General features: G+C 40.8%; 1 protein-coding gene across 1 annotated transcript in view; it reads right to left on the bottom strand.

The window, feature by feature from the left end:
* The window catches only part of LOC146492018 (transmembrane protein 163a), a 37026-nt gene that overhangs the window by 5355 nt on the left and 8118 nt on the right, over positions 1 to 23553 (bottom strand). Inside the window, exons 3-5 of the mRNA XM_085149941.1 lie at positions 12374 to 12417; positions 12197 to 12288; positions 7048 to 7144 (exon numbers count right to left, since the gene is read on the bottom strand). Coding sequence (XP_085006067.1) covers positions 7048 to 7144; positions 12197 to 12288; positions 12374 to 12417 — 233 coding nt within the window. The remainder of the gene's footprint in view (positions 1 to 7047; positions 7145 to 12196; positions 12289 to 12373; positions 12418 to 23553) is intronic.

The following is a 23553-nucleotide window of genomic DNA, read 5'->3' as shown; positions in this document are numbered from 1 at the left end:
GACTCAGGTTTGAAACTGAAAAATTGTTTATCTACAAAGCATTGACCATTCTTCAGCAACAGGAAACGTATTCAAGCCAGACATAGCTCATTTTGGTTCATTAGACATCCTCATAAGGTGAGTTACTTTTAAAAGAAATGCTTCTTAATGTGAACTTTTAACAACAATTCTTAAAGTCTTTCAAAGCAAAAAATAAGCCTGGCTGCAGGCTGTAAAAAAACAAACAAAAAAGGCACTACACACAGACTGTAAGTAAATGATGGCCTTCAGCCGATTGTTAGCAAAGTCCTGTTGTGAAGCTGTGAACCGAGTGTTTTAACCATCCCCATCCTGGTGTTTTGAAACGGTGTGGTGGGTGAGGTGCAGACATGACTGCGAAACCTTGTCAGTCACAAGGTAAGCCCACCCTAAAGCAGTGTTTCATTAACTGACCGATAATTTTCATCATATTTCTTTCTCTCAACAACCTTTTTTTTCTGACAAAAACGAGACAATAATTTAGCAAAAAAAAGACAAAACAAAACTAACCCACAAGGACAAAAACTACAAACTATTAAATGTATCCATACTTTTGTCGGTGAATAAAAACTAGATAAAAACATTCTGGAGAGACAAGATCAGAACTTGGTTAGTTGTGTAGAAAGGCGGGAAGAGTTTGGAATTTATCCAATCACAAGTAATCTTGTGCAGCAAGGTCAGCTCCTGTGCTCCCTTTATCTCATGAAAATTCAACAAAATGTCAAAGTTTGGGAGGAAAAGAGGAGCAAACGACACATGGATACATTTCACATTTGACGTCAAGGAAAAGACACTTCTGACCCTAACCGATGGCCCCGCCCCTCCCTGAGCCTGGTTCTGCTGGAGGTTTCTTCCTGTTAAAAGGAAGTTTTTCCTTCCCACCGTCGCTAAAGTGCTTGCTCACAGGGGTCATATGATTGTTTTTCTCTGTATGTATTATTGTAGGGTCTACCTTACAATATAAAGTATAAATAAAATTGAATTGAATTAAAAACCAGTTAAATTGGTTTTATATTGTAGTCAGCTACAATATAAAATGTAGCTGACTACATTTTATAGTTTAGCCGAATCAACTTTAGATTTAGTCTGTGAAAATCTTCTATTTAGTCAACTAAAACTAGACTAAAAAATGTTTAGATGCCTCAAGTATGACTAAAATGAAATGACATTTTATTTACAAGTCTAGGGCTTTTGACTAAAATCAAGATTTGTTCTCAAAATCAACACTTTCTTAAAGCATTTCCTGCTTTTTCCTCCTTTGTGACTTCTGTTAGAATCTCATAGTCATTTTCCCAGTGACTTCAGTCCAGACAGACTTCTCATTGCAACACATATAAGAAGCAGGCATCACACTTGTGCATTGGTTTAGTGTTCAGACCCAGAAGCTACTTCAATCTTTTATATAGAGTCGATGACAGTGCATTATATCTATCACTGCAATAAAAAATACACATTTAGGTATATGTAGCTAGTGGTCAAGAGCTGAGAAGAGTGAATGTACTAACGGAGGCACACACTGTCGATCATTTATTTTGTTATTTTGGAAAGTTTTGTTTCCAGTCAGCTGAAATGAAGGATTGCATGCTGCGACTCACTCTGTTATCACGGGGAATCCCCCAGTGACCTTATAATCAATTTTCCCATGGCTGTTGCAGGCAGGCATTTTGACCGATGGCAGAGGGAACCACACACACACACACACACACACAAACACACACACACAAAGAGAGAGAGAGAGAGAGAGAGAGAAAAGCCTCTGCCCATAATATGAATTCAGCAGTTGACATTTGCATGTAACTACTAAAGATCTCTGTGCAAAATCTGCCAGCCTGCCTCTGAGGCTCAATATCAGCATGTAGCTTGTCATAAAACTACAACTAAGTTTGTGTGTGGATTAAAACAAACACAATAGAAAGTGTTAATATTCAGCTGATGAACAATTAGGTTTTTATTGGTTGCCAAATCTGACTGCACTCTTAAAGTTAAAAGCAATCTTTTGCTTTTAACTTCGTAACTAAGGCAGTTTGTCTTTGTGCTGTATTTAAACGTCTTTCTGTGGCCTTGCAAAGGATTACATAAACCTCAAGAATGTAAGACTCTCTCAGCTGTCAGAGGTCAGAATTAATTTGCAATATGAAAAGCCCTGCTGGGAGTTAAAAGGTTTTCACAGAATCTGTGTCATGCAGAGAACGGTTTTGTTTTTGGATGCTAACTGACATTAATTGGGCAAAAAGGACCTGCAGAGCAGGAACAGTCAGGTGTCAAACCAAACATCCTCCTCCACACACCTCACACCTCCCACTCTGTCCAAACCTGGCGTACCTGAGCAGCTGCTTTCCTTATTAACATTTTCTAGAGAGGAAGGAAGTGAAAATAAATCTTATTTTTTCAACACTGGCACAAGGTGGGAGGCTGCGAGGCACACACTTTAGATCTCCAACTGTGATGCACCAGAAGTCAGTCTGGTGGAAACCAAGTGTGCGACAGCAGAGGAGCGGGTCGACTCAGAAAAACACAATCTGTCTGTCTCGGCACTCTCACATTCTGCCTTTGTTTCCACTTTAGTGCTCGCGACAGGCCATCCTCTCCCTCGCCGCAGCCACACATAAATAGAAGGAAAACACAGTTAGGTCAATAAAGCTGTAAAGGGCTTCAAAAACGAATTGGATTTTGAGACTGAGTCAGTTGTGGAGATTATCTGAAAGTCTTTCTTTTGCTCAGCAGCTGATCCAACAATGTGATTCGTCTCATTGAAAAGCATCCAGCTCGGTTAGCTTCACATGTGGAACAACAATGTGAGGAGCACACAGAGGAGTTAGTAAGTAAGCTGGTAAAGATGTCACCATGACAGGCAACCTGCATTTATGTTAACATCATATACACGCGTATACGCTCACTGACCACTTTATTAGGTACACGTGCTATATAAGAAATACTGTGGTCATAAAGCTATGGATATGATCAGCAACAGCACTATGCTCAGCTGGTACTAAGAGGCCGAATGTATGCCAAGAAAATCCCCCACAACTCTACACCACCACCAGAAGTCTGAACCATTAATACAACTCCCATTCAAATGTTTCAGTAGAAATCGAGACACATCAGCTCAGGCAACATTTGGGTCTACTGTCTGAACTTTAGCCTCAGTTTCCTGTTCTTAGCTGACAGGAGCGGCATGCGGCTCGTCTGCTGCTCGTCCATCTGCTTCCACGTTCCACGTGCTGTGCATTCAGAGATGCTCTTCTACATACCTTGGCTGTAACAAGAGCTTGCTTTTTCTTGTTTTTTTTTGTTACTGTTGCCTTCCTGGTAGCTTAAAGCAGTCTGTCAGCGAGGCCTTTTCACCCAGAGAGCTGCTGCTCACTGGATATTTGCTCTTTTTCGCACTGTTGTCTTTAAACCTTCGGGTGGCTGCGCGGGAAAATCCGAGTAGATCTATCTGGCTCCAACAGCCATCCCACTTTCAAAGTCAATTAAATCACCTTTCATCCCCATTCTCATGCTTAGTTTGATCTTCAGCAGGTCATCTTAACCATGACTACATGTCTAAATGCACTGAGTTGCTGCCATATTATTATCTAAATAGATATTTGTGTTAATGAGCACATCAACAAGTGTACCTAATGAAGTGGCTACACAGTGGCTACGGTACATAACAATACAAACAGCATTACACATTTATTAATTCAAAATTTAAGAGGATTGATTAAACTCGTGTCCATGAGTTTATTCTTATTCTCTTCTACTTTTAATATTTCTTATTTATCTCATACCAGCCACGAGTTACTGCTGCGTCTGAGATCCACCACAGACAAAGCTGAATGAACATGACTTAGGCAGGAAAAATAATAAACAGCAGCTGATGGATGATACTGACTGGCAACTAGGTGAAAACGCTATTTGCAGAAGTGTGAAAGCTTGTGAGTCTTCACACGTTAGGTTTGTGAGCGTCACTATTACACTTGTTTTATTCACACTCTCTTTTTCCCCTCTCACACACACACACACACACACACACACACACACACACACAGACAGTAATAACAGGGGGGAAAAAACTCAAATTCTGATTCTGAAATATTTTTGTGAGAATAAAGTAAAGTGACTACCAAAAGTGCACATTTAGAGTCACATTAGTCTTGAATATTTTAACCATAAAAACGATCTCACTTCAGATGCACACAGTGTGGACTGCAGTGAAATATACTTTTTTAACATTCACTATCACCTACCTACAGTGGGGCAAAAAAGTATTTAGTCAGCCACCGATTGTGCAAGTTCCCCCACTTAAAATGATGACAGAGGTCAGTAATTTGCACCAGAGGTACACTTCAACTGTGAGAGACAGAATGTGAAAAAAAAAATCCATGAATTCACATGGTAGGATTTGTAAAGAATTTATTCGTAAATCAGGGTGGAAAATAAGTATTTGGTCAATAACAAAAATACAACTCAATACTTTGTAACATAACCTTTGTTGGCAATAACAGAGGTCAAACGTTTACTATAGGTCTTTACCAGGTTTGCACACACAGTAGCTGGTATTTTGGCCCATTCCTCCATGCAGATCTTCTCAAGAGCAGTGATGTTTTGGGGCTGTCGCCGAGCAACACGGACTTTCAACTCCCGCCACAGATTTTCTATGGGGTTGAGGTCTGGAGACTGGCTAGGCCACTCCAGGACTTTCAAATGCTTCTTACGGAGCCACTCCTTTGTTGCCCGAGCGGTGTGTTTTGGATCATTGTCATGTTGGAAGACCCAGCCTCGTTTCATCTTCAAAGTTCTCACTGATGGAAGGAGGTTTTGGCTCAAAATCTCACGATACTTGGCCCCATTCATTCTGTCCTTAACACGGATCAGTCGTCCTGTCCCCTTGGCAGAAAAACAGCCCCATAGCATGATGTTTCCACCCCCATGCTTCACAGTAGGTATGGTGTTCTTGGGATGCAACTCAGTATTCTTCTTCCTCCAAACACGACGAGTTGAGTTTATACCAAAAAGTTCTACTTTGGTTTCATCTGACCACATGACATTCTCCCAATCCTCTGCTGTATCATCCATGTGCTCTCTGGCAAACTTCAGATGGGCCTGGACATGCACTGGCTTCAGCAGCGGAACACGTCTGGCACTGCGGGATTTGATTCCCTGCCGTTGTAGTGTGTTACTGATGGTGACCTTTGTTACTTTGGTCCCAGCTCTCTGCAGGTCATTCACCAGGTCCCCCCGTGTGGTTCTGGGATCTTTGCTCACCGTTCTCATGATCATTTTGACCCCACAGGATGAGATCTTGCGTGGAGCCCCAGATCGAGGGAGATTATCAGTGGTCTTGTATGTCTTCCATTTTCTGATGATTGCTCCCACAGTTGATTTTTTCACACCAAGCTGCTTGCCTATTGTAGATTCACTCTTCCCAGTCTGGTGCAGGTCTACAATTCTTTTCCTGGTGTCCTTCGAAAGCTCTTTGGTCTTGGCCATGGCGGAGTTTGGAGTCTGACTGGTTGAGGCTGTGGACAGGTGTCTTTTATACAGATGATGAGGTCAAACAGGTGCCATTCATACAGGTAACGAGTGGGGGACAGAAAAGCTTCTTACAGAAGACGTTACAGGTCTGTGAGAGCCAGGGATTTTCCTTGTTTGAGGTGACCAAATACTTATTTTCCACCCTGATTTACGAATAAATTCTTTACAAATCCTACCATGTGAATTCATGGATTTTTTTTTTCACATTCTGTCTCTCACAGTTGAAGTGTACCTCTGGTGCAAATTACTGACCTCTGTCATCATTTTAAGTGGGGGAACTTGCACAATCGGTGGCTGACTAAATACTTTTTTGCCCCACTGTACATAAATTATTTCATGTTTGCCAAAATACACATAGCTACTTCAGCAGCATTGCACGATTCCTACATTAGAATCTGTCATCACAACATTCGTGTGTAAAAGGTGCTGAAAGGACATAAAAGAGAAAACACGCATCTCCTCCTCCTTTCTTTAGAACAGGTATTTGTTACATTGTTACCTTGTAATTGCACAGGTGATATAGAGTAACAGGAAAGTAATAAATTAATAAAGGTAAGTCTATTTTTAACCTGATCACTGGAAATAAAAGACAATCATAAATCAGAGCTGTAGACTTTGCAACACACGCTGTCTGACTGCATCATCTACATGACCACACAGCATCTACTGCAACACTGAAGAAAAGAAATATTTAAAACCAAACGATCTTAATACATTTTTGAGTCCCTAACATTTCATCTTCAATAGCATCTCTGTGTTCATAACACCCTCCTCTATGTGTCTTGGTCTCATCATCCTGAGCTACCAACCAAAGATGAAAGTATGCCGTCCAATCAGATCCACTACTCAAAGATGGAGTCAGAGTCAGCCATGCTACACACGGCTTCATGCAAATAAACATCCTGCATGTTGTTTGTAAAGATATTATTAGATATGGGAGCAAAGTCAGCTGGTCTTTTTGTTAGCTTCTAAATGAAATCCCCGTCTCTGGCTCGCCGTCTACACCAGGGACAGCAGAGCCCTGGTCCTGGCCAGACACAGGAGCGGTTACTATCTATCAAAGCTTTAAAAATAACTGCAAATTCCACAGAAAAATCTGATTACACACTAAACCTTTGGCAGCCTGAGTTCAGGGAGATGAACGTGGCTGTGGGTAATACAGCTGCCACGGTGTGCAGTATGTTAGTATGTTTAGGGGGTTTCCCCTGAATGAATTATGCATCCCATATGGAAGCCGCTTAATCCAAAGCTCTCGTCCATCTTCTGTCTGAATCCAGTTTGACCCCTGCATCTCAGCCAGAGCCATGTCCTGCCTACCATGTAGGAAAATCAGCATGTGGTAGTAAACTAATCTACTATTATCCTGTCTCATCCGCTGCTTTTTGTGCAATAAGTGTAACAATTAAAGCATGGTGCTCTGCAGAATTGGTCTCTTTTTACAGTCAGATTATAATCCTCACAAATCTGTCTAAAAACAAACCCAGAACAGTGTGATGGATGAATTCTTACCACTTCTGGTAGCAGTTTGGTGGCCAGATCGTGGATGGCTTTACCCATAATGCATAAGGAGGACAGGATGAAAACCACACCCAGGATAACACAAGCTCTGCAGAGGAAAGGAAAGAAGACACAGGTGATCAGTAACCAACAAACAGTGTTTTTAGTTTCTTCATTCTTTCTTTCTGAGCAGGACCTGATGCGATGGCCAACCCAAACAATAAAAGTGGTGCTGCATGGCTGCAGGGCTCGAGCCAGGATTTCACAAACAATGAGGTATTAAATTCAAATTTCTCCAGGAGACCTCCAATCGATCATCATCATCATCGTTTATTTGTATAGCACTTTAAGAACACACCAGGCAGACCAAAGTGCTGAACAACACAGATCAAAACAACTATCAAATTAAAAATACCATAAAGTCGATGACTCGCTTATAATATTGACTTGCCAAAAAACCCAGAATCTAACATCTCATCTAAAGAGCTGTAGTCTGAGGCCTTTGTGTGTAGTTTGCGTGTTGTTCCTGGGTGCATGTGGGCTCCCCTCTACAGTCAAAGACAGGCAGGGCTCTCTGGGTTGGCCTTGCCTCTAACTCCGTAACAGCTCAGGATTCAGTACGCCTGCAACCCTGAACTGGATAAGTGGGGAAATAATGGCTGGACTGATCTCATCTAAAGACATTTTTAGCTGGAGTTTCTGTATGTCAGATGGAGAAAAGTGATTTTGCAATTTTACACGGTTCATCCATTCAAGCTTCTCCTTCTCCCCGACTTTGCATGCATTCCAAGTATGAAAACGGTATCCCTGATTAGAGCCATACTACCAAATACTGGTCCTGACTAAAACTAAAGTCCAATTATAAGTAGTAGATGTTTTTTTGAACATGGAAGCATCAACTTCTATGATAACTGTAGAGTGTTAGATAAAGCTACAGCTTCCTGCTACCCTAAACGATCCTGAATGACAGATAACATTTATTCAGAGTGATCCGGAGGATTCATTTGGAAGCAGCAGATGTCCTTTAAGCACCTTTACCCAATTAACAAAGTCTAGAGGGACACAAAAGCCAATCGGAGCATATGTCCTGGTTATGGATGAATACCCAAGTGTGCGTGTTCAAATCTGACGGCTGCTCTTGAGCCACACTTAGCATCCTGGGTTTTGAGGTAACCAAGGCAACCCAACATCACTCTGGGAAGTCCACAGCAGGGTGCACGAACACACGTAGACACACACACAATGAAGCGCCGTATCCACCACTACAGCCCTCTATCGCTTCCTGCAAACTGTGGTTGGAAAATGACACCATGGCTCTGAGCTGCTGTTTACTCCACAGCAGAACAACCGAACAGCAAAGAGACCAGCAAAGTGTTCGGCTGCACGCAGCTTCTGTTTTAATGCACAGACGTGGATCACTTATATTAATATCTACACGCTCACAACAACAGCATCTCTAACCTTGGTGGTTTCAATGGAGGTATTTGTGTTTTCACGGAAAACAAAAGTCCCCAATTTGTCTTACTTTGACACCTAAAGCTTGTTACCTTGGCAACCACTCGGTACTTGGGCATTGCTGTTCAACCGCACCTTCTCTATCATTCTCAGACAAATCAAAAAACTAAGAAAAAGAACACAGAGGCTCTCGTTGTGCATCAGTAGCCCTCTCACTCAGTCTGGTCAAAGCCGCTGGCTATCTAACAAACAAACACTGCAGCAGGAGGAAGACGCCAGGCTACAGTTAAGGTGTAAATACATGGATCCATATTTTATGCATCTGTACAAGTACTATAGTGGCAAGCAAGCGGTCACAGGTTTAATTCCAGCCAGAGCCACAAATCCCCATTGGGGTTGTGTCAAGAAGGCCAATCAGTGTACAAAACTCCCAAATCAAACACGCTGTGGTGGCTGTGTATAAGACAGCAACAGAAAATAGCTTTATATTTAGATTTTGTTGCTCTCGGATGCTTCTCATTTTTCTGTTTCAGAGCATGTCTGCAGAAACATGTCTGTGTGTGTGTGTGGGTGTGTTTGTGTATAGCTGTCATAGACTGTGTGAGTGTGCGTGTGATCACGAGGAAGCTGTCTTCTCAGCAAAGCCAATTACTGGCTGAGCAGCTCCTCAACTTTGTCCAGATTCTCCATTTAGCAGTGCTGAAATGACACAATGAAGACCGCTTTCAAGTGGATTTGTGTAGATGTTTTCACGTGACGGTTTAGCAAGCTGTCAAATATTTATATTAAAAATACAGTTGGAATTAATCAGACAGGTCTTTAGTCGCATACTTCCTGTTACTCTGATCATTTTATGTTGTCTGTCTGGTAAATTTAGCAGTTCTTTCTGATAAACTCACAAAACCCTCAACCATAAAATTTTAAAATTTTATCTGCAAACAACTTTGGTGATAATTGAAAATTTTTTGTTGGTTGTGTTTAGCAAACTGTACAGCTTTTATGGCAGAGAGTCGTTGAGGCGAGCAATGTCGCTAGCTAGGAGCTAGTTAACTTAGCTTAGCATAAAGGGTACAAATGGACATAGCTAACATAGCTCTTTAAGTTAAAAGTGTATCTAAGAGCTGAAACTCACTCATTACCGCAACATATTTTCATTAACTAATATGCACACACACAAGCAGTTTGTATGGATAGCAAAAACAGCTGTTAGTTAAAGAGCAACACAAAGACAGCTTGGTTGGCTATGACACACTCAGACTCTGGGGATTAAGGAAGACGCCATTTCTGTTATCATGTAAATGGATGCACACGGGACAAAGGAGAGCTAAGAGACCATTGCCACTTAGATTCATGTCCTAATTTCTTTTCAATTCGCAACTCATTTATATCTCCTCCTATGAAGTATTTTTATTTAAATATTTAAATAAATCTTTAAAAAGATGGGTGTGGTCTGAGAACTCACTGACACAACAACTAGAATATAAAATTATTAAAGTATAACAATTTTATTATTTATCATTTTATTAGCTTCCTCATGGCTTTCATGTTAAAGCAGATGCTTTGCTGTTGAATCTTTTTCCATGCACTTCAGTGTCTGGTCTCCAGAGGATATGAGCTCATCTGTCGTCTCTACTGCAATTAGCAACTCCTGTGAGACCGTGACACAACTCCACTGTTAAGTGTGAGTCTGTGTGTACGCGGGGAGTGAAAGGTTCAGTACGGACAAACCTAAAGATTTTACTTTCTTTGCTTTGCTTGCAGCCCATCCTATGCTGGATGAACTGGTGCAACACCATTCAACTATTTCAGAGCAGAAGTAAAGTGATGACTGGCTCTTCTCTTTCTTTCAGTCTCCTGCTGGCTGCCAGCACTCTGACCATTCAACAGGCTCTGAAAGGGCAGCCTCCTCTCACACACACTCTATTCTCAGTCAGGTAGAGATAAGATGTGAGGCGCTCGTCTGTGATCGGTCCCACTGGGCTGAGCTTGACGGAGCTGAAGAGGCATGCTGTCTGACACACTTCTCTGCTGGACAGAGCAGACCACACAATCTCTCCCCTCGCTCACACAGGCCATTGTAGACACACTGAAATAAATTTCATCACATGGCTGGACTTCTTTTGTCTTATTGGTCGTATATATGAGACCATACCGAGGCTTCTGCAGTGTAGATACACCTATGGTAGGGTGACCATATTTTGATTTCCAAAAAAGAGGACACTTGGCCCAGTCATGAAGAACTTGCTTAAAGAAACATATTTAACATATTTAAACGATGCCTTCTCTGTGCGGTTAATGAATGGTGAAACAAAAATGTCATATAGGCTTTTACAAGTCAACAAGAGCAAACAAATAACTTAAAAGCCTCTGGAATTAAATAATGGTACAGAAATAAGGCCTCATCTGCATAAGAAAAATTACCAGTACTGGGTCGGTACGAGGGAAATTTCTTTTGCAGTTCATCTGAAAAGATGCACTTGCGCTTTGGGATCTTTTAAACATCATTAGGTGTGTTGCTGCACGCTCTGTCCCGTCTGTGAGCGCAGAACAACAACTCACAAAGCAGCAGTTCAGGGATGACATCACACACATGGGTCCTCTGTCGGAAAACCTGGACATTTTTATCAATCTCGAAAATCACCCCGGACGTCCCCAGAATGTGAAAAGTGGACATGTCCAGGGAAAAGAGGACGGTTGGTCGGACGGTATAGTATCAATTTGTATAGTATCAATTTGTATCAATTATAGTATTGTATAGTATCAATTTGAAAACCGTAGGTGGGTTCCTTGGAGCTATCGCATTCACAGGACCTCTGAGTCAAACTTGAGTGGTGACAATACTTCATCAGCCTTTTGATGCCTGAGGGGTAAAGAAAACTATATATAGAAGCAAAGCTGTCAAAGCTGTATTTGGGTTTGAACTTTAATTTTAAGTATACATGAATTCATGTTGTTGCTGTTTATGGGCTGGAAGTACCCAAGCTAAGTATATAAAAATAAGATTAATCATATCTGGTCAAAACAACTTTACTTGTGCAGCCAATCTGATATTTATACAGTGCAGCACTTTACAGTGAATTGCTGGTTATTGCATCAACAGTTGTTCAGACTGAGTATATGAAAATGTTTCTGCTAAGACCTTCTGACTGCTTCAGACCATTCGCTACAAATAAATCTGGTGGTGAAGGAAAAATGTACGAGGAGCAGGCTGGCAGATGATTCCTCGGTCACAAACAAATGTTAGCGTTGCTAAGGAGACTGATAAAGCACATGTCAGTAATAAAAACTACTAAAAACTTAATTGATCTAATTTCCTCCAGCAAAAAAAGCATTAAAATCTCAGGCTGGGGGAAGTTTTCTGCCTGGGATATGTATGCTGTTTTGATGGAGGAAGTTTTCATTTTAAATCAAAGTACCGTGTATGCCACAGACAGTACAAACGATTGATGTAGCTACCGTGATGCCGTCCGTTTGCTCTCTGAAGTTCTGTTTTGATTGTGTTTGGTGATGCGAGGGGGCAGAGACCTAATGCCTTTTTGCAGCAACACCTGTAGCCATATGGTGGCTAAGACACACTGGCTTCATTTTTCTGACCCAGAAGCTACGTCCATGTTTTATACCGTCTGTGGCTTATGCATGGCCTTATAAATAAAGGCGATTTTAGCCCGGGTCAGAGTGGATCAGGGTGAAAGGTGATCATACTTACATGTACTCACGGTGCGCTGAGTGGACAGCTGCGGCGTTGCTGTATCGCCACAATACAATCACAGATGACAACACATCCAGCGTGGCATCAAACTGCAAAGTGTAAACATTGGTAATTGGGAATTCTATCACCACAATTTCTACTTTTAATAAAGTAGAGTGTTTACTCTGGACTTACGGCAAATCCAAAAGCTGAAGCACTGTGGCGCGTGATAGAAACAGCTAAAGAGAAAAGAGAAAAACTTTTACTGCACTGTTCACGTTCATCTTCATATCAGAAATAATCATTTGTGCTTGTAACTGCTGTAAGCACAGAGTCAGTCTGTGATCGTTTCATTTAAAGTAGAGATATCTGATTTTTGCTCCAGTCTATTTCACTGCAGCAATGATTATTATTATAATTATTTCTAGTTTATGCAGAGAACCTGCTGGATTGAAAAACAAGCACCGTTTTGACTGGCTAATTTAACATCTGCCTTTTTATTTGGATTAATTAAGCTGTAGAAATGGTCAAAACAAACACTAAACAGCACAGTTATATGCATCCACACACACCTGCAACGGGAGTGAATGAGGAGAGAAGGAAGAAGAGACAAAGGAGAGAAAGATGCACAGAGATAGACAGGAGGAGAGGAATCCTCCCACGTTTATTTTTAGCAAGACTCACAGGGGGCTAGCAGCTCGCCTCAGCCCTGCATGCAGAAACACAGCGCTGTGTGGTATCACTTTCTCTCTTTTCCCCTTTAGCAACAGATTCTAGTTGCTGCAAAAACAGCAAAAATCTTTTCTTTCTCCTATCCCTTTTTGCAGTCTGAGCTCCCTTTATTTTCCCCTCCAGCCTCCCAAGCTCCCCTCTCATCCATCTTCACTTTTCCTCTTATTGTTTCATCTACATTCGGTTGTTCTCTCTAGGCTGAAGGCACAATCACCCGCTTGCTTGCAACAGCTCAGACTGAAACGAGAACAGAAACAGATGCTGCATCCACATTCTCCTGCACGCAGTTAAGCAAACATCGCCAACCCTTGAATACAAATGATTGGAAGGGATACTGTTCTGACACCTGAAATGTGCAGAGATGCACAGAGTATCAGCAGCAGACCTGTTGTTATTCCTTCTTGGTGTGTAACTTTATGCTCACCAAAAAATACTGAACATGGCTCACACATTAAAAGTATGGCCTCCAAACTGCATTCTAACTAATGCAGTTTGGCATGTATTTACTGATGATGCCCTCAGCTGAAGCAAATGCTCCCTGACACGTTATAACCTTACATATGTGTAACTAAGTCAAGGGCGTAGATTTGGCATGGACGGAAGGGACATGTCCCCACCAATATTCAGCAATTATTGAATTGTCCCCACCAATAATTTGATCTATTCGGGTAAAGAAAAACAAACCCGATAGAAAGAAGAAAAAAAAAAAAAATCTGTCAACGTCTCATTCACCCAGCGGTGCAGAAAGAGTTAAATTATGTCCTCTACTGGAGTCCTACCTCATGTGACAAATATGGCCAATGTGATTGGCTGTGCCTTTCAGGGAGCTCTGTTTAATTTTAGCAGCGGAAAGCCTGCGCTGCGAGGAGGATGACAGCAAAAAGCAAGAACCTGGATATAAGAAAGTATTTTTCAAAGAAACCTGTAAGTCACTTAAAGCCAAGTTCACTCATAAAATGTGTCCGTCATAATAACGTTACAGGCTATGCTAGGCTTTGGCCCACATCAGTCTAAAATTGTATGTACCCATGAATTTGGAAACTAACTGCACAACATGCAGCACTATTAGTTATCTTATTCTCAGAGTAGCATTTCTAATTTTGATTGAAACTGTCAGAGAAAACGGCAGCCTCGAGCAGGCCAGGATATTAGTTTACAGAGGCTGTTAAAATTATATGTCTAACATTAAAATGTTGGTGACACAATAATTTCATCCTAATGGTCCTGAGATATTCATAGGGTTAATTTTTGAGACAAAATGTTATGAGGTAGTCATGATTTTGCAAATATCCACCTTGTAGTGCAGTTTGCACAAATTGTTTTAAAAATGCACTCACCCTACAAACATTACTGATGAGTCAAGATCTGCACAAATTGACAGAAACACTGAAGCTGCTCCACATTTTATTCTTATTGTCATGTATGTCCTATTTGTCAGGTGACAGAAGAACCAGCACAAAGCTCAGAGAGTAATGGTGACACAAGATCACAGGTGAAATTGGATGATGACTTGCTGGTTCATGACTGTATTTGAAGCACATGTGTGACTGCATGTATTTGGATGTCTCACTGTTATTCATCAGGTGACAGAGGCGGCTCTGCCATGTTGTAGCTCAGACAGAGGTGAAGAGGCGAGGTCACAGGTGACTGACTGATGATTTGGTGCTATAGATTAACTAGTATTTATTATCATAACAGTTGTTAGGCTGCTGATGTAAATTGATTCATTAGTGTATATTTCAATTCAATTCAATTCAATTTTATTTATATAGCGCCAAATCACAACAAATGTCGCCTCAAGGCGCTTCATAGATACAGAGAAAAGCCCAACAATCATATGACCCCCTATGAGCAAGCATTTTGGCGACAGTGGGAAGGAAAAACTCCCTTTTAACAGGAAGAAACCTCCGGCAGAACCAGGCTCAGGGAGGGGCGGCCATCTGCTGCGACCGGTTGGGGTGAGAGAAGGAAGACAGGATAAAGACATGCTGTGGAAGAGAGACAGAGATTAATAACAGATACGATTTAATACAGAGAGGTCTGTTAATACATAGTGAGTGAGAAAGGTGACTGGAAAGGAAAAACTCAATGCATCATGGGAATCCCCCGGCAGCCTACATCTATTGCAGCATAACTAAGGGAGGATTCAGGGTCACCTGGTCCAGCCCTAACTATATGCTTTAGCAAAAAGGAAAGTTTTAAGCCTAATCTTAAAAGTAGAGATAGTGTCTGTCTCCCGAATCCAAACTGGAAGCTGGTTCCACAGAAGAGGGGCCTGAAAACTGAAGGCTCTCCCTCCCATTCTACTTTTAAATACTCTAGGAACAACAAGTAGGCCTGCAGAGCGAGAGCGAAGTGCTCTAATAGGGTGATATGGTACTACAAGGTCATTAAGATAAGATGGGGCCTGATTATTTAAGACCTTGTATGTGAGGAGCAGGATTTTGAATTCAATTCTGGATTTAACAGAAAGCCAATGAAGGGAAGCCAAAACAGGAGAAATATGCTCTCTCTTTCTAGTCCCTGTCAGTACTCTTGCTGCAGCATTTTGGATTTTTGGACATCCTGATAATAATGAATTGCAGTAGTCCAGCCTGGAAGTGATAAATGCATGAACTAGTTTTTCAGCGTCACTCTGAGACAGGATATTTCTAATTTTAGAGATGTTGCGCAAATGGAAGAACGCAGTCTTACATATTTGTTTAATATGTGCGTTGAAGGACATATCCTGGTCAAAAATGACTCCAAGGTTCCTCACAGTGTTACTGGAGGCCAAGGTAATGCCATCCAGAGAAAGAATCTGCTTAGATACCATATTTCTAAGCTTTTCAGCGCCGAGTACAATAACCTCAGTTTTATCTGAGTTGAGAAGCAGAAAGTTAGTGGCCATCCAAGTCTTTATGTCTTTAAGACATTCCTGCAGTTTAACTAATTGGTGTGTGTTATCTGGCTTCATGGACAGATAGAGCTGGGTGTCATCTGCATAGCAGTGAAAATGTATGCTATGTCTTCTAATGATGCTGCCTAGGGGAAGCATGTATAATGTAAACAGAATTGGTCCTAGCACCGAACCCTGTGGAACTCCATAATTAACCTCAGTGTGTGAAGAGGACTCTCCATTTACATGCACAAATTGGAGTCTATTAGATAGATATGATACAAACCACTGCAGTGCAATACCTGTAATACCTACAGCATGTTCTAATCGCTCTAATAGAATATTATGGTCAACAGTATCGAATGCTGCACTAAGGTCAAGAAGGACAAGCACAGAGATGAGTCCACTGTCAGAGGCCATAAGAAGATCATTTGTAACCTTCAATAAAGCTGTTTCTGTGCTGTGATGAGCTCTGAAACCTGACTGAAACTCTTCAAATAAACCATTCCTCTGCAGATGATCTGTTAGCTGTTTGACAACTACTCTTTCAAGGATTTTTGATATGAAAGGAAGGTTGGAGATTGGCCTATAATTAGCTAAGACTGCTGGGTCTAGAGATGGCTTTTTGAGTAAAGGTTTAACTGCAGCCACCTTGAAGGCCTGTGGTACATAGCCGATTATTAGAGATAGGTTGATCATATATAAGATCGAAGAATTAATCAATGGCAGGACTTCTTTGAGCAGTTTTGTAGGAATGGGGTCTAAAAGACACGTTGATGGTTTGGAGGAAGTAATTATTGATGTTAACTCAGAAAGATCGATTGGAAAAAAAGAGTCTAACTTAACATCAATGGAACTAAGAGTAGCTGTAGATAATATTACATCTGTGGGATGATTATTGGTAATTTTTTCTCTAATGATAAAAATTTTATTTGTGAAGAAGTTCATGAAGTCATCACTAGTTAACGTTAAAGGGATGGTTGGCTCAAAAGAGCTCTGACTTTTTGTCAGCCTGGCTACAGTGCTGAAGAGAAACCTGGGGTTGTTCTTATTTTCTTCAATCAGTGATGAGTAGTAAGCTGTTCTGGCTTTGCGGAGGACTTTCTTATAAAGCAACAAACTATTTCTCCAGGCTAAATGATGATCCTCTAAATTTGTGACACGCCATTTCCTCTCCAGATTACGAGTCATCTGCTTTAGGGTACGTGTTTGAGAATTATACTACGGGGTCAGGTACTTCTGATTAGAGACCTTAGTTTTCACTGGAGCTACAGTATCCAGAGTCGTACGTAGTGAGGAGGTGAAATTATTAACAAGATAATCGACCTCTGTTGGGGTAGCGTTCAGATAGCTGCTCTGCTCTGTGTTGGTACAGGGCATTGACGATGATAACAGTGGCTGGATTATATTCTTAAACTTAGTTACAGCGCTTTCAGAAAGACATCTACTTTGATAAAGTCCACTCTCCACTGCTGCGTAATCAATTATTGTAAATGTAAATGTTATCAAGAAATGATCAGACAGGAGAGGGTTTTCAGGAAACACTGTTAAATGTTCAGTTTCTATGCCATATGTTAAAACAAGATCTAGAGTGTGATTAAAGTGGTGGGTGGGTTCTTTTACATTTTGAGAGAAACCAATTGAGTCTAACAACAGATTAAATGCCATGTTGAGGCTGTCATTTTTAGCATCTACATGGATGTTAAAATCACCCACAATAATTATTTTATCTGAGCTCAGAACTAAATTAGATATAAAGTCTGAGAAATCAGACAGAAACTCTGTGTAAGGCCCAGGTGGACGATAGATGATAACAAGTAAGACTGGTTTCTGAGTTTCACAGCTGGGGTGGACAATGTTAAGCATCAGGCTTTCAAATGAATTAAAAGTCTGTCTTGGTCTTTCATTAATTAATAGACTGGTGTGAAAAATTGCTGCCACACCGCCCCCTCGACCTGTGCTTCGAGATTTCTGGTAGTTAGAATGACTCGGGGGTGTTGATTCATTTAAACTAACATAATCATCCTGCTGCAACCAGGTTTCTGTAAGGCAGAGTAAATCAATTTGTTGATCAATTATTAAGTCATGTACTAACAGAGACTTGGAGGAGAGAGACCTAATATTTAATAATCCACATTTCACTGTTTTACTCTTTGGTTCAGATGTGGATACTGTATTGTTCTTTCTTTGTAAATGTTTAAGTTGTTTGTTGCTGGTTTTTAGTTTGTTTTTTGTCTTTTTGGAAGCAGACACAGTCTCTATGGAGATGGGTTTTTGGGGGGGTAGCAGGAGGAGAGAAGCTGCAGAGAGGCGTGTAAGACTGCAACTCTGCTTCCTGGTCCCAACTCTGGATAGTCATATTTTGAGGGGTTTAATAAATTTGTCGATATTTCTAGAAATGAGAGCTGCTCCATCCAAAGTGGGATGGATGCCATCTCTCCTAACAAGACCAGGTTTCCTCCAGAAGGTTTGCCAATTATCTATGAAGCCCACATCGTTTCTGGGACACCACTCAGACAGCCAGCAATTTAAGGAGAACATGCGGCTAAACATGTCACTCCTGGTCTGATTGGGGAGGGGACCAGAGAAAACTACTACATTTGACAAAGAATCTGAATTGACATGTCTCACTTTTTATATGGCACAAATCAATGTGTTATTTTATCAGGTGACAATATGTCCTAGTGCAGTCAGAGGGGAAGAGCCAGGGCCAAAGGTGAGGCACATCAAGCACACAATAATAATTGTAATCTGAGGATAAAACGCATGTACTGAGGCTGCTCTCAGAGGACTAAAAAGATGGCTAAGGTCAACAATGACTCAAATGAGATTAAACAATGCTGCTGTATGCCATGTCCACCAGGAGAGACTGGACAGTATAGATGTAAAACAAATATGCCAGCAGTTTATCTCAGTCAACGAGAGGAGCAGGCATGTGTTTGGCTCCTTCACATAGTGGACATTGAGTTGTTGTGTGGGACACCAGTAGCTGTAACAGTAGTTCATGTTTAGAATAGAAAATCTCAGCTCACTGATTTGATCGGGGCAATTGTGTGCCTAAAATGTTGCATAATTTTGCTGAGAGATCTTTTACTTTGTGGTAATCTTAAATGAGTAGTTTTATGGACAAAAACCACCAGGCAAACCCTGACAAACATGCAGTGTTCCCTTAGTGCCAAAATATAACAGATGTTGGTGTCAGTCATATTCTTTTATTGTCATGACTGTATTTGAAGCTATTTTTATCTTTGTATGATACCTGATTTATATGGAATATGGCTGAAATAAACTAAAGCCTAAAATACTTAGTCAGTCATTTGTTTAATAGTAATTTAACATTATATAATTCACATATAAAACTATGAATTGTGATTTTAAATGGTTTAAAAGCACGTAGAATAGCATATGTAGGCAAGTATATTTCTCCTCTTTTTATTAAGAAGCAAAAACAAAAAGGAAAAAAAAAAGAAACAGGGCAGAGTTCGGTGGTTGAATCATCCGTCCCCACCAATGCCAAAACCAAATCTACGCCCTTGAACTAAGTGCTCACCACACTCCCATTTTACGGATTTATTATACATCAAATGACCAGAGCACTTTACAAAAGCAAGCACATCAAAATGATTAAATGCATCTTAGTAATCAAATTAAAATAAATTTAAGCAGTAATAAAAATATAGAAAAAAGAAATCTGCAATCTCCTTTGCAACCCACCTGCACCCCAGGTCCTCCTTTCATGCTTTCATATCTGTTGCTCACTAGAACTTGGCCGTCCTCACAAATATAAATTATTGCAGATGGAAATATCAATTTTCTTTGGAGTCAAATGGGCCAGACTGAAATTTGAAGTTCCATATTTCCTGTAATAATTGAAGATTTGACACTTTTAGTTGCTCTTTTTGAGTTTTATTTCACTTAAAGCAGCTGTTTTTACACAAAGGATACTTAAAGGTTGTCTCTCAGTGGCTCCCATTATTTCACCTCTCTATACTTTAATCCTTTCATTAGGATGAAAATAAAAAAAATAAAGTGTAGCTTTAATTTTGGAAAGCCACATCCAAGCTAGTGGATTTCAGTGCAAGCCTCTTTGCAACCCACATAGATGCTGTTTCCTCCATTAATTCTACTTCTAACTTAATCATTGTTAAATCTATGTCTGCTGTGTTCTATGCTGGCTTTGCAAAGCAGGTCCCAGAACAGAACCGTACCACCAAAAACAAACACAGTCTCTGACTCAGCTAATACAGCATTCACATGTTTTTAAAACATCCAGGGTGGGGAGATATATTTAAAGTCAGAGCTTGTGGGCCTCATCTCTCCATATGTCAACAATACATGATCTAGCAAACAGAACCTGGCAGCTGTTGAAAGCTGCTTAAGGTAAATAAAAAGGGAGGGGCACCGAGTATCAGTCATCGGCCAGAATTGACATAACGAGGCAAAAGTAGGAGGTAAACACTCCTTACACGTAAATGACTTGCAGTGACAGAGGTGAGCATGTATGTGAGAGTACAAAAAGATAGAAACACAGGCAAGGATTACACAGAAGTGCCTTAGTTTAGCTGTCAAATGCATTCCTGCACACTCAAGCTTGATCCAAAACCATTTGCTGCAACATCAAGGGAGCAGATTTGTATCTAGGACTACAAAACAGAGCTGACAGCATCTATTTTTCAAGTTAAATTCTCCAGAGAGCTGAAAAGACTTCACGTTCCTTCATCGTGCAGCCTCCTCTCATTCTACCATGTCAGTTCTTAAAGATTTCTTTTGTGATAATGACCCCACACATCTGACTGTAATATATATCGTCTGCTCCTCTTCCCTTCTCCTCTCTGTCCTCCCTTCCTCTCTTTCTAGCACCTTCATTAGCCGCAGAGAGAACAACTTGTGTATAAATGAATCTGCTGCGGTTCTGCGGTCGTCAAAGCCGAGCCCAGCGATGACTAATTGGCTCCCAAGAAAGCTGGGTGGATGTCAGCCGGGACGGACCTGCAGCACGTCAGGCTATCACACACATACACACACATGTACGCACAGTGCTACTCTACTCTCCCTCTTCCTTACTTCTTGTCACATCTAACAAGACGAGCAGGGGAAGAAAGGATAAAACGCTATCCGAGCTCTTTATGCATATCAATGAAATGCTTCACTGTCAAGTTGTTTTTTCTAGTTGGTGCAGTGATGGCGCTCGTCTGATTGTCCCGTGTGTACCAATGCATAGGCCTTGTCATTAAAGCAGCAGCAAGTGGCTCAATTACAAGTTTCTTCTTGATAATAAAACATGAGCTGGAGATCTAAAAGCAAACCCTGACAAACATGCAGTTCACTTTCAAATAAACCCTCACTTTTGTATTTTACATAATGCACACTAAATCACATCAAAAGAAAGAATTTGCACCGCTGTCATCTGTTACTTCACACTTTATTGGATTTTTTTATTTTGTGTTAGCCGGTTGTGAGCAGTTCTCTTTATGTTAATATTCATCTTCAGTAATGATTTTCAATCCCTGGAGTCCTCATACACACAGTCTCCTCCCAGCAGCTGATGTTGACACGTGTCCACTCTTTGAACTCATGCAAGCTCTAATCTGATGTTCTATTGACTTCTGGCTCTAGCAAACTGAGGGAACTCTTCAGCCAATCCGGTAGTTAAGTCTGACGTCACTAGCCGTGTCTGGGCCTAAACTTCAGGTCCATATATCAAACGATCACTATGGCATTACTGAGGGTTGAAAAACTGTCTAAAGTCTTTCATCTTTAATAAAATGATCAGCGTTCTCCTCTACCAGGTGTAACAATTGAGTTTAACATCCAGGCATCCATGAAAACAGAATTTATGACAGTTAGAAGTTAGCAGGAAGTTAGCTCGCTAGCTTCTATCTAAATACAATATAGCATGTCCTGACTGCGGGGTTTTGGAAACAAATTAAAACGTACAGCTCTGTTATCACTTCCAACATAAATGAAGACAGAAAACTAAACAGCAGTGACGTTTGTAGGGTTACTGAAGCTTGGCTAGCTGGTATGTAATGATGTGCTACGTGACCGCTAGCGACACAGCTATGTTAGCATAATATAAACAAGCTAACTTTTTTTTCACTCGATAAAAGTTAACGTGAGTGTTCTCAGTGGTCAGGAATAAATGCAATCGCATGTCAGGATGCTATAAAAGGACCAAACTTCAGCCAGGAGAACAACTGAGATAATCCATCCACAATACGAGGTTAGTCATTCATATACTGCTGCATGGGCTGGGCTGTAGTTACATCCTAAGGTTTTAAAAACTGAGCTTAAATAAATGATTAGCGGTAATAAAAGCCGAGGGAGGTCAACAGTGATCACTGACTGTTTTAGGAGCTTTTTGAGATTAAATAGAAGAAAATACAAAACATTAAACATGTTAACAACACAAAAGCCATATTAAATGCAGACTACTTTAGGCCCGGAAGTAGGATTCGTCACGTCATCACTTAACGACCAGATCCTCACAACACCAGTTGAACCAAACCAATTGATATTTTTTGCGACTGTGAATTTGTAACTACAGCCACGTGCCAAACTGCTATGAACCTAGTCTAACGTTAACCTTTCCTTCACTCAGTGTAGTAAAGCTTTTAAGCTGAGAATTGTCCCGTGACATTTTCCCCACTGAGATGTTCTTTTCTTTAAACTAAAAAGCCGCACCTGCCTGCCTACAATAAAGGTCACACGCACTTGGTCTTTTCCATGTTTGAGTAATGCTAATGTTTTACAGCATCTATGTTACCCAGAGACTGTTTCATTCTGTCATCACGTAGAGCTCACAGAGAACAGCAGCAGGTGGTGAGGAGTGGACTGACTCCCCGCAGAGCTCTGATAGGTCTGTGAAACACTGTTGGACCTCAGGGTTTGAACCCTAATGAAGCCCTTCGCACTGACATACAACTAGGGATGGGTATTGATAAGATTTTTCCGATTCCATTTTCGATTCTGTTTAACAATTCGATTCTTTATCGATTCTCTTATCGATTCTTTTTTTTTTTTTTTTTTTTTAAAGGAGAACACTAAGGTCGATTAGCTTAGAACTTTGTTTTTTATCTTCTCTTTGAACAAGATAGAAATTTAGGAGTAACATGGCCTTACAAACCCAGCAGTGTGATCTTAAGAGATCCACAGCCTATGGCTCTTCAATGGGGTGTCACAGGGTCCCCGGGGAAATAAATTGTAAATGTAAAATAATAAAATAAATATTCTTCTGTAGCAATAACAAAGTATAACATAAATTATTCTGTAGCAATTACACAAGAATATCCAGTAATGTCCCTGCCTACACATTCACTTACCGAAAATCATCTGCTGTGGCAAATGGGTGCAAACCTTTGACCACAAACTTAGTCACTGCTCGGTGACATTCGTCTATCCTGGCCTGAAAGGAGACGGTAGACTGCAGCGACAACTGCCAGCATCTGAGCCAGACTCTGTCTCTCTCATCATGGTCACCTAAATGCACAGTAATGGCAGGTTTTGTAATAAGGCAGATCGCGCTAACATAATATGCACTGTTAGTTGATTATTTACCTGCCGCATTAACGGGAGAGGACGTGCAAACGTTACCGCTGCTGCTGGGTTGAGATTCACGAGTCCGGAGCGGAATTAAAAACACGACATTCATTTAAGGTCATCGCATGTTTTGTGAGCAAGTGCTTTTGCATATTCATAGTGTTTCCTCCCTTAAATGAAATATCTACTTTGCAAGTATTGCAAGTTGCCCTGTTGTCTTCCGTTC

The sequence above is a fragment of the Neolamprologus multifasciatus genome, chromosome 23 (genome assembly GCF_963576455.1).
Source record: "Neolamprologus multifasciatus chromosome 23, fNeoMul1.2, whole genome shotgun sequence".
NCBI classification, from domain to species: Eukaryota; Metazoa; Chordata; class Actinopteri; order Cichliformes; family Cichlidae; genus Neolamprologus; species Neolamprologus multifasciatus.
This window is presented reverse-complemented; position numbering and strand designations above follow the sequence as displayed.